Raw genomic sequence first — 12,964 nt, forward strand, 5'->3', positions numbered from 1 at the left:
TTATTCACTGAATCTGATATCTTGCGGAAATGGTTAGTGGTAGAGAAATTACAGATTCAGAAAAGACTTTAGCACACCAAAATTTATAGAGTGCATAATTTTTTTTTAATGGGAGGACTTTGGTGCAGACCAGTGTAATAATGGTAGCAGTAGTAGTAATGCTTAGTAAATCAGTGAAGCAGTGTTACTATTTGTGATGCATTGCGTTTATCATTCCAATAGATGGCGCATGTTTTTGTGATGTATTGTCTTTTTAGAATGACAGTCCTAACACCCTGGTGCACACACAGACTCTCCTCCTTTTATTAGGGTGGATATATATAAATGTACAAAAAAATGTCATTTTCTAAAACACTTAGTCCTGAATAGATTTGCGGGGGTCTACTGGAGCCAACCCCAGCTAGCACAGGATGCAAGACAGGAACAAACCCTGGGCAGGGTGCCAGTCCATTGCAGGGAATGAAAATGTGCCATTGTCATATGACTTGGTCAAAAAACTTGACTTTTATTTTGTTTAGAATTATCCATCCAAGTGTAGTTCCTGTTGTTCTCTTCTGTTTCCAGTTTCTGAATGTACACACGCACCTACAATCAAGAACTTGTACAGTATATTGATATAGATGTAGTTTAAGTATGTTTACACTGTACATGCAGGTGAGATGTGTAATCTTCACAGTAATGCTATTACAACTACTACTAAAACAAAGAGACAAATGTATAAGAAATTTAGGAAAATCACAGGGTGTCCCCATAGCTGTTGTTTAGGCTAGAAAAAAAAAGAAAAAGGCTTGAAAAAAAAAATCTCACTGAGTTGGACAGAATTGATGAGCCCTTCTGCGCTGATGGTTGATAAATGAACGATGACTTCATATTTGGCTGTAAATTTACAATGGGGAACTGGACGGGGAGGAGTCAGGAGCATAGCTGGAGGCGTTTAATTGACTCTTCAGGCCTGTACTTTAATAGACTAATGCATTATAATGGGCACACTACCTGGGGACTACCTGACGCTGTAAATATGAGCCGGTGTTCTGAAGTACAAAGACATCATGGGCTGCTAAAGGGAGTCAAAGGAGGACAACCCCCAGGAGTACCACGGGGCATTTCTGAACTCAGAAGTGTTTACTGGGATATCTCTGAAAGTAATTCCTGGGTAGGGCTGTGAAGCATAGCCAGTACATCAGTAAACGTGCAGTCAAGAGGCAAACTAAGGGAAGGGCTCTTCAGGTGGGTGGAAGAAAGGCCAAAGGATTGAAAGAAGGTGGAGGGGATGGTAAATTGTAGTATTTCCACAGTGGAAGTGGACTTGTCATCCCCTGTGTTAGAAACATCCTGTACGGATAGGCCCAGAAGGAATATATTAAGTTGTTCTTTTCTGTTTATTTTGGTATATTGTGTGACTCCTTATGGTTACCCATCCTTTTCCAGCTTGTTTATAATGAAAATAAATCTTTGTACTATTTTGGCCTTTTTTTTGGTTTGGGTAGTGCGCCTCCTACATCTTATCCTGAAATTTAATTGAAGTGTAATGGCTAATGTGCAATGTCATTTACATTGTGGTGTCTTAATGTGGATCAATTTGAAAAAAAAAAGACCAAAAGATGATCATGTATAATGAAGTGAATTAAATGCACAATAATACTGTATAAATTATATGCATGTATCAAACTGCACATATTTGTGTCTAGTTTTTTTCATTACTGTTTTGCTTGTAAGTGATTGATGAACCCTTGAGTTCTGAAGATTCTCTTGTCTTTATGTTTTCTTGCAGCTCGTGGGATTTGTCTATGCTTGTTATGTTGTAAGCGCCTTCACAGAGGAGGAGGACAGCTGTAAGTATTGACGTGCATATGCTGATTTGCTGAAGTTTAATTATCATCTCCTTCTCCTTGTCACAGCATGATGAGGACCAGCTGGTCTGCTTCCCACCGCTAACAGCTGGGGATTCTTATTTCAGTCATCAGTAACCCTCCTGGAGCACCCAGGGTCGAATCACATCCACTCCCCTTCTCATGAAACATAGTTCAGATTCTTATTAGCAGCTGTCTCAGTTCCATTTCAGAAAGGCCTAACAGGAATGTACGCACCTCGTCTTCACCCAAGAGTTAAGAACCCTGGTGGTCTCCTTGCTGAAGATGTTTGGAACACCACTTTGCAAAACAGAATGATGTGAAATAAACAAGGGTTGGTTTGAACTCTTACATACTGTAGCTAGAAAGGGTGTTAAGAACAGAAAATCAGAAATATTTCTGCATTACCTGTATCATGACAGATCTGCTAAAAAGCACAATATGCATTGATAGGCGCTTGTTCTGTGGTAACACTGTGCTTTCTTCTCATGTTATGGTGATGTTTTATGTGGCAAGTTCATAAATATACAGGTATGGTGAAAGACAGCCTTCATTTCCATTGTTTTTTTAGATACAGGGAATTGACCTGCCGCTTTATTTCCCACTGGGAATCTAAAAGATCCAGCTCTGTAGTTTGCAGCAGAGTTCCTGTGGAAGCAAGGGCGGGATAGAACAACTCAAAAGGAATTATAGATCTGAAGCTTTATCAATTATTAATTGAAGAAGTTTATTTTGCAAAAATGACATATGTGCATGTGCAAGGTTATCTGCATCATGCCATTCCCAGCAAGGGTAACCTAAATATACTTCTTTAAAAAATGAAAATTGCATACATTACAATCCAGCTATGGATTAGAAACATTTTGCTGTGTACAACACAACACATGAAAGTCACATGAATGGCAATACAATACAATACAGTTTATTTTTGTATAGCCCAAAATCACACAGGAAGTGCCGCAATGGGCTTTAACAGGCCCTGCCTCTTGACAGCCCCCCAGCCTTGACTCTCTAAGAAGACAAGGAAAAACTCCCAAAAAAACCTAGTAGGGAAAAATGGAAGAAATCTTGGGAAAGGCAGTTCAAAGAGAGACCCCATTCCAGGTAGATTGGGCGTGCAGTGGGTGTCAAAAGAAGGGGTCAATACAATACAATACAGTACAGTACACAGAACAGAACAATTTCTCAATATAGTAAGAAATAAAAAAATATAAATTTTAGAAGTACAGAGCAGAATTTAACAGTAGATGATATATCCCATAATAAGATTTGGATTTGTATAGAGTCCTGGAGACCTCATCCTTCAAGCTGCCTCCCCCATTTGGCCATTCCACAGCTGAAACAGTGCTGGGCCAGCCAATCCGATGAAAGGACCCCTCTCTCCCACGATTCCTGCAATCCTCCATCTGGGATGACTTTTCCTTAGGCAGGCAAAACAACTTGGCAGGTGGGCCACGGCACCAAGTGCCACATTTGAGTACCGAGAAGAAAAAATGAATAAGTGAGGGTTAGTATACAATTATAACTGTCATGTTACTTATGTTTAAGTGTTAATGACTAACAACAGAGATGCAGTCTGTACAGTTAATCAGCAGCTCTAGTCAGGATATGCTAAACTGAAGTAGTGAGTCTTCAGCCGGGATTTAAAAGCTGAGACCGAAGGGGCATCTCTTATAGTAGCAGGCAGATCACTCCACAGTTTAGGGGCCCTGTAACTAAAAGCTCGACCTCCCACTGCTATTTTATTAATCCTTGGAATCATAAGCAGACCGGCATCTTGAGATCTTAATGTGCGCTCTGGTTTGTAAGTCATGATAAGTTCAGACAAGTAAGCCGGACCTTGACCATTTAATGCTTTATATGTTAAAAGAAGGATTTTGAAATCTGCCCTAAACATAACCGGGAGCCAGTGTAAGGATTTAAGAACTGGAGTTATGTGTTCATATTTTCTTGTTCTTGTAATAATTCTCGCAGCCGCATTTTGGATTAACTGGAGGCTGTATAGAGAACAGTTTGAACATCCAGTGAACACCGCATTGCAGTAGTCAATCCTACTAGAGAATGGCAGGCAACAGTAATTTATTTTTTAAAAAATGCAGTGCTGTTTATGGTTTTTATCCATGTGCTAATTTTTTTGTTGTTATGCTTACAACATTTGAGGAGTAAAAGAACATCTCAGTAATAAAAGATGAAGTGACTGACCAGCTCCACTACCATCTAAATGACCTGCCACTACAATTTCAACTATCAATTTCATGCTTAGCTACACTCTTTTGTGTAATGGTTCTCTGAATAAATAGAATGCTTCTTTGTATGATATGGCTCATCTGCTTGGTGACTCTGGCCTGCTCATAGAGTCTTCTTCTTCATGCTTTGTATTGTGTCTAGAATAAGACATAAAGTCAGAGATTGGTGTGTGGAAAAATTGTAGTTTTATCTCAGCTAATTCTTCCAACACCTGGGATGTGCAACTGAATCTTGACTGTTGCACTGTATAGTCCAGCTGTGGCCACTCTGGGTAGTTGTAATTATTACCAGCTAAGTCTCCCAGCATTTCCAGGATGAGAAACTAAGTAAGACAAATTGTAAAAATTATAAATTATGTACTAATGAATTTTATTACCTTTAACTTGTTGCATTTTATCTTTACTTAAGAAATATTAACTATTGCTACTGTCAGAATGTTCCTTTGTTTACAATATTCTTGGCTTTACTTTCTGGAGCAAACAACCGTGGATTGCAATAAATACATAATTCTAGAAACAATGGCATCAAATTAGAGTCACAGCAAAAATAGTAATGAATATTCTTGATTAATGAAAACATAATGGGGGTTTCTTGCTCACATTTAATAACGTTGTCTGTCTGTCTGTCTATCTATTTCAAAAATTTTTTAACTTTTGTTTAGAGAAATGTGGATTTTACATGATCTTCCTGTTTCTACGTGAGATTTTATTTGTGCATTTCGGCTTCTACCCACATCACAGTATAATGCTTATAAAATAATCATAGTGTGAGTAAGGTTGGATGTGTAAATCAGTAACAGAAACATTTGGATTGCTTCCTCCCTTCTGTTGGTATCTCCTTGGTAAGACTCCAGTGTCCATGAACCCAAATTTCACAAAGTGAGTGCTGAAATTGATGGAAGAATGAAGGCAGAAAGGTTTGGAATATTACCATAACTAGAGGATCGCAGTTTTTCCTTGACAAAATGTTTCCATGTTCATATGGACTTTCCTTGTCTACACGTAATTCAAAGCACTATAGCTACATTTAGCTATGAAATTATTTTGGGCTTCACTGAAGCTCCACTCATTTATTATCTGAACTGCTTATATATACAGATTACCTGTAAACTGGATCAGATCCAGGCCAATAAGATTTAGGAAAGTATCCTGAAAATTACATCTGTACATCATATACTGTTATCCAGAGATATTAATTTGAGTCTCTACAGACTTAGGGATTGAATGATTGATTAGATATGATTTGAGTAAACTAGTAAATGCAGTTTAGTGTAAACTAGCACAAACAGATACATGCATACACCAAAGGTGATTGAGGACTGTGACATGCTAAAAAAGCACAAACTTACGTAAGAAGGTAAAATGACAGGTTGTGTTAGTCAACAGCCTTTTTCTTCATATCTACAGAAAGCTGCTCTGTTCACATCAGCTGTTTATAAATGTCTAACAGGTTGGTGTATCTTACCTGCTTTCATAAGATTCTGTAAAGTATGTGATCTGAAGTTTAAAAGCAAACATCTGCTCCTTGAGCAGATGGAAATTATTACACTGCAAGTGAGACACATTCCACAAAATATTAAAATGCTACAGATGGCTGCATTAACTCCCTGTGTCTATTTGTCTGTCTGTGTATTTACACAATGCTTGTGCCATTGTTACATACACCTTGAGAGCACACACAAAGCCAAAACGAAAGAGTATAAAAAGATCAAGAGATGAAGTGAATTGTTCGGAGCAGACAAATGTCCTAGTCAGTGGACAACAGTTATTAGATACAGTAACTCCCCTACATACGAACTTTCAAGTTACGAACTTTGAAAGATGTGAATCTGTATGTCAATAAATCAAAAATTATTTAAACAAGTGAAAAATGAAAACTTCAAGTTTCGTGGAAGCACGTAAGTTAGTTCACGTGTCTGGTGCTAGGTGGAGCACAAAACCCACGCTATTATCGTAGATGTGAGGAATGGAGGTTGCATTGTTTTCGTTGAATGTCTATGCTAAATGCTGAACTTACTGTACTAGAAAGATCAAAATAACCAAGAAATTGAAGAAAAATATTATTTTTGTGATTGGTTTCATTATTTCATTTTTCTAGTTCTTCCTTGAAATGTTTGGGTCAATTTATGCATCATTTATGGGGTTTTAATACTCAAGGAATGCATTTTTGACCTTTATTTTGTCATCCAAGTTTTCCCAAAAAAGTTACTCATTTTTATCATTATGTCATGACACCGTTTTTTTTTCTTGTGGAAATCTCGTTCTGGCAACGGCATTATGGCTGCCATGGTGATGGGTCCCAGAATTCTCTGAGGTTGTGCTACATGTGCTGTCATACCATATAAATATCAACACATAGTTTATGTTATATCTGAGATTGGATAAGCCTTTTTAAAATACATGTGATTGTTTCTTTAGTGCTTTGCTGGTTTAAGTTTCCAAACTCCTGAATACAATTCTTGTATCGCCCTTGTTCTGACAGAGGATCAGTTTGATTCCTGGTTTTCAATCCTTGTGTGGTTTTACAGTTTTCTTCTGGTCTGTTACAAAAAAATTACATCTTTTTCAGAGAACAGTTAAAAGTCAAGCAAAATGACACATTTATTGGCTAACTAGAAAGATTACAATATGCAAGCTTTCAATGCAATTCAGGCTCCTTCTTCAAGCAAGATGTAATTGTAAAGATTGTAAAGATGGATTTATTAAAGGCCGACACCAATCTTCCAATCTCTGGTGCTTGTTTAATGTAATATATTCACCAGCAAAATCAAACACCCCAGAGATATTACTATCATTAAACGCAGAAAAAGCATTTGATATGATTGAATGGAATTACCTTTTCACTGCATTGGAGAAATTTGGGTTTGGCCCAAATATTTGTGCATGGATCAAACTACTGTATACCAATCCAGAAGCTTCAGTTTGTATTAACAACCTTTGTTCAGACTACTTTAAGCTAGAGCGTGGTACCACACAAGGATGTCCCTTCTCACCACTGCTGTTTGCAATCGCCATTGAACCACTGGCGGTTCACTGTCGAAATTCTTATCAGATAAAGGGGATTATCAGAGAAGGACTGGAACAGAAAATTTCTCTATATGCAGATGATATGGTTTTATATATATCAGACCCAGAAAACACTGTGCCTGCAGTTTTAACAGCACTCACAGAATTTCAAAAGATATCTGGTCTTAGAATTAATCTGAATAAAAGTATACTCTTTCCAGTGAATTCACAAGCATATAATATTAGATTGGACACCCTACCTTTTACCATAGCAGATCAGTTTAAATACCTAGGGGTAAATATCACAAGTAAACATAAAGTTCTTTATCAACAAAATTTTGCCGTCTGTATGGAAAAAATTAAGTAAGACTTGCATAGATGGTCAACCCTTCATCTCACTCTAGCTGGAAGAATTAACGTTGTTAAGATGAATATCCTTCCTAAACTTCTTTTTTTATTTCAAAACATTCCAATATATATCAATAAACTGTTTTTTAAGGATTTAGATTCAACAATAACCTCATTCATTTGGAACTCAAAACACCCACGTATCTGAAGAGCGACCCTACAAAGACCTCTGGCAGAAGGTGGCATGGCTTTACCTAATTTTCAGTTTTATTACTGGGCAGTAAACATACAAGCCATAAAAACCTGGGCACAAATAAATGAACATACACAGGCTTGGTCCACAATAGAAGTAAAATCCTGTAGTACTTCTTTATACTCCCTGCTCTGCGCTCCAATAAATGCAAGTTATCGCAAATATACTAATAACCCAATTGTGCTTTACTCACTCAGAATATGGAACCAACTTAGAAAGCATTTTAAGATGGAAAATCTTTTATCTGTGGCACCTCTGCAAGAGAACCACCTCTTTCAACCCTCGCAAACATATCCAGTTTTTAATACCTGGAAAAGTTTTGGGATTAAAATGCTCAGAGATCTTTGTATAGACAAAATATTTCCATCTTTTGAACAATTACGTTCCAAATTCAACCTTCCAGCTACACATTTCTTTCACTATCTTCAAATTAGAAATTTTGTTAAACAGAAACTGCCCGATTTTCCTCACCTCGTACCCTCCACCATGCTGGAAAAAATACCGCTCAGTTTCGAGGAATTAAACACCATTTTCGCATTATATAAAATCTTATTAGAGTTCCTACCTTTCAAAGACCCAAGAGGACATTGGGAAGAAGATCTCTTAATCAATATATCAGAAAAGGAGTGGAAGGTAGCAAAGCAGAGAATTCACTCGAGCTCCATATGTGCAAAGCATAGAATTATTCAACTAAAAATTATATATTGAGCTCATCTGTCTCGCTTAAAACTGTCCAAAATGTTTCCAGGGCAAGATCCAACCTGCGAACGCTGCAACCAAGCTCCTGCCTCACTGGGCCACATGTTCTGGGCCTGCACCAAACTAACATCATTTTGGACCAAAATTTTTAAGTGCCTTTCAGACAGCCTTGGGGTCACAATCCCTCCTAACCCATTAACAGCTGTGTTCGGTGTTCTTCCAGACGGACTTGAAGTGGAGAAGGACAAGCAAACGGTGATTGCATTCACTACACTTTTGGCACGCAGACTTATTTTGTTAAATTGGAAGAATCCTAACTCTCCTCTGATAAGTCAGTGGGAAACCGATGTTTTATATTATTTGAAATTGGAAAAAATCTAATTCTCAGTTAGAGGATCTGTACAGAATTTATTAAAAACTGGCAGGATCTAATCAATATTATTTTAGAATAAGAGAAATAACTATTACCACATTTATTTCCCTTCTCCATTTTTTATTTACCTATGTATATTTCTTCCTTTCTTTTGTTTATTGTTACCTTATTAAAAAGCCCTAAGCAATTCTCCTTTGGCTAAGCTCTCCTTCTCAGGGGTAGGGTTTGATTTGTCTTCAATTTTTTTTTTGTTATAAATTGATCAATTTGTTTGGAATGATTACAATAAAATTAATAAAATTTAAAAAAAAAAGATTATAAAGATGTAATTGTAAAGATTGTAAAGATTTAAGTGTAAAGATTACATCTTGCCTTAAGAAGGGGCCTGAGTTGCCTTGAAAGCTTGCATATTGTTATCTTAGCCATTAAAAGGTGTCGTTTTGCTTGACTTCTCACTATTTCCATAATAGCTAACACTGTACAACACCCTAGTACTAGTGAGAACAGTTAAGAAACAAGACAAGGTCAAAACTAAAACAGACAAAACAAACCCCTAACCAAGGTTGAAAGAATTTTTGAAATTTGAATGAATGTTTTTTATCCAGTAGGTTGGATGCCTGTATTTCTACTGTGCCATCTTTTATACCGTCCTCATAATGATAGCAGCAATCGCTGCGTGGGAATGAATATTGTTGCCAAACTGAACAAGGCTCAAATAATACAGCTTGAATAATAAACAGTGATAACATTGGTATTTGGTGATGCCACCAAATTAACAATAAAACCAGAAATAAATTAGGAAACAAACTGCCAAAAAGATTCCCAGAAGTATAAAACTAAAGTTCATCATAGCTAAGGAGGCACGCTGTTCCTTTCTTATGCCACTTTCTAAGATAAACTAACTAAACTGTTTTCTCAAAATTAAAAATAATTGATGTAAGTTTATCAAAAAATATTAAAATCGAAAACTTTATAAATGTAAACTGAAAATAAACTGTAAATAAAGATACTGGTGAGAATTGTACAGAAATAAAAAAAACTAAGTGAAACAAATTGAAGCAGAATAACCCTAATGCAGACTCATTAGTAGTATGGTGTAGATGTCACTTTGTTTGCTGAAAATATCTAAGCGTAAACTGTATAAGAGACCAGACAAACAACAAAGAAGAGTTGGGGCACCACCTTTGTGACCCTGTATAACTGAAAGCAAAGCATGCAAGAAAAATACACAATATTTGAAACTAGTGGAGTGTTTGGGTTGCCTAAAAAATACTGTACAATACATTTGTAGAGATTACTATCACTGGAAAAGAATTGCTCAGGGCCTTACCCCTTTCCATTTCTCGTCCTCACACTGAACGGCTGGCTGTGATCCACGGCCCCCCAAGTCACATACTGACACTGTGCAGGTTCACAAAGGCGACGCCTGCTTGACTGAGCTAGCAGTCTTCTTACATTTTGTGCTGCAACAGTGGCAGGCTCTCTCTATCAGCCTCGTTTATTATAGATCAGTTCCTTTACTTACAGTATGCTGATAGTAAGTAGGTGTTATCATTTCATTCTTTTATTTTTGTACATGGGCGGCACAGTGGCGCAGTGGGTAGCGCTGCTGCCTCGCAGTTGGGAGATCTGGGGACCTGGGTTCGCTTCCCGGGTCCTCCCTGCGTGGAGTTTGCATGTTCTCCCCGTGTCTGCGTGGGTTTCCTCCCACAGTCCAAAGACATGCAGGTTAGGTGGATTGGTGATTCTAAATTGGCCCTAGTGTGTGCTTGGTGTGTGGGTGTGTTTGTGTGTGTCCTGCGGTGGGTTGGCACCCTGCCCAGGATTGGTTCCCTGCCTTGTGCCCTGTGTTGGCTGGGATTGGCTCCAGCAGACCCCCGTGACCCTGTGTTCGGATTCAGCGGGTTGGAAAATGGATGGATGGATGGATTTTTGTACATTTTTGGTAATTAATTTTAAGCAGGAATTGTCTTTTAATTAAGTAAATCTCCACTCATCAAAATAGTATTTTCCTTATTTAAGTGATCACTAGGGATCTTCTTGTTAGGTCAAAAAATGTGCAGTAGGAGAAACTGTTAAGCAGAGGGGAGTTCACTGATTTCCTTCTTCCAGTTAAGCCTACCAGTAACTGCAAATGAATAAGCGATCACCTTTAGGCTCTTTACATGCTCTCTGCCTGTAACTGAATCTCTTTAATGAAATACTGGCACAAGCATACTATAAATCAGCTATGGTCAAATGTGCCTGATGGGAGATTTTTGATCTTGATTATAATGAGCTGTGCATGAAAAGTGCATTAAGTCTGCTGGTTATGTGGTCAACACTTCATCAGAATTTGGTGAAGCAGCTTATGTCTTGCCCTGGATTGCTTCCAGCAGATGGATTTGTATAAAAAAGAAAGACTGTTTTCTATTCATGAGCCTTTTGAAGCATTTTGACTATGTGACATTGCATTTTTCAATGTGTTGACAGTAACAGAGTTTGGGCTGATGTAAATTCATTACAGGTCTTATACAGCTTGAGTCACTGCTAGTGCTTACAATGGCCTGGTGTTAGAAACTTGCCTGGAAATCCTTTCAACTGAATTTGCCCTTTGCACCCATTACTGCTTGCCTCCCACCTAGATTCGAACCTTAAGTTCCCAAACCCTAACCTCATACTGGATAAAAAAGTTACTTAACGAGTTAAACTTACATAAAGGACTTTGATAGCCATAGCAGCAGACATTTTACTTGTCTATAGGGCAGTGGCGTTACTTGACTTTTTAAGGTTGTTACACTGGTCTTTCGCTTAACTTCACTGTCCTCAACAAAGCGTACTCCCACTGCTGACACCACTGTAGATAAGATTCTGTTGTGAATCATCACTCGACACTAGTTGTGTCTAGTCTTTTTGCACTCGGGTCTTCTTCTGTGTCAAGCCACACTGAAGCAAACTAGACAGGGCAAAAAGCATGTCACTGTAACAGGCTCAGACATCAAATACAATTCAAATATCATTTTTGTTGATCTGCTGTTTAATTTGAATGGCATGATGGTAGAGTGGTTAGCACTCCTGCCTCCAAGCCTGGGCATTGTTTGTGTGGCTTTTTCTGTTTAAGTTTTTCTCCAGGTACTCTAATTTTCTTCACGTATTTTGAAGACATGTGGGTGAGGTTAACAGGTACCTTTAAATTGGCCCATTCTGACATAGGTGTGTGCATGTGATGGGCTGACCTTCCTATCTAAAGACAGGGACAGGCTCACACAACCCTGAGTTAGAATCAGCAGTTTTAAAACACTGTTAGTTTATTTTCATTTTCAATCATTTGCTCCTATTTTTGTTTTTGCAAGACTATATTTTCTTGATTCATGCCATTTTGGATTGAATTTCTTCCAAATCTGAATTAGGGTTTTCTTAAAGTGCCTGCCTCTATTTTGTGAATCCTTTATTTTTTATGTTTAGTAGCTATTTCTATATTTAAAATCTTGATTATATTTTGATCGGTTTCCTGAACGGAGAAATAACTTCAGCCTTTCTCAGTCAGTTTTGATTGTTTTAAAAGATGAGATTTAATGCAGGCGTCAGCCTTTCCTGGTCTTATGACAAACTGCTTGAGGAGACAATCATTTCCAATTTAATGTTAGAAATCCTGGAATCATCCGTAATTGCCAATCCCTGTTTGCAGCATGTGTGTTTTCTTTGGTAATATCTGTGTTCCCAAACTAATGACTTTTCCAATCACAGTCCAATCATTAAACCTTATCATTTGCTACTTACTTGCTTAAACAACAAGCGTTCTAATAACTAAATCTAACTATTATACTCACATTATTTCTTCCAATGAAGGCAACACCAAGTCATTGTTTTCACTAGTTAACAATATCACACAACCTCCGGATTCTTTACCTTCTCACCTTTACTCAACTGAATTTTGCAATTCTCCTATGTCCTTTTTTAATGAAAAAAAAAAAAAAAAAAAAATATATATATATATATATATATATATATATATATATATAAGATTCACCAGTCTCTCTATACGGATTCCTCCAGTACTTCATTTGAATTTCACCCACCTACTCACTCATTTTCCTCTTTTCAGCTTCCTACTTTCTCAGAAATCTCAGATCTTGTCTAAGTCTAAGCCATCCACCTGTCAACTGGACCCCTCCCTACAGTTCTGGTCAAAGCCTGCCTCCCCTCTCTG

At 37.6% G+C, this 12,964-nt stretch overlaps 1 protein-coding gene across 2 annotated transcripts in view; it reads left to right on the forward strand.

Annotated features, from left to right (window-relative positions):
• LOC114659301 (sodium/potassium-transporting ATPase subunit beta-1-interacting protein 4-like) overlaps positions 1-12,964 on the forward strand; it is a 240,637-nt gene that overhangs the window by 192,843 nt on the left and 34,830 nt on the right. For both annotated transcript variants that reach the window (XM_028811717.2, XM_028811715.2), the window contains exon 5: positions 1,772-1,832. In XM_028811717.2, the coding sequence (XP_028667550.1) occupies positions 1,772-1,832 (61 nt within the window). The remainder of the gene's footprint in view (positions 1-1,771; positions 1,833-12,964) is intronic.

This window comes from Erpetoichthys calabaricus, chromosome 10, assembly GCF_900747795.2.
Source record: "Erpetoichthys calabaricus chromosome 10, fErpCal1.3, whole genome shotgun sequence".
NCBI lineage: Eukaryota > Metazoa > Chordata > Cladistia > Polypteriformes > Polypteridae > Erpetoichthys > Erpetoichthys calabaricus.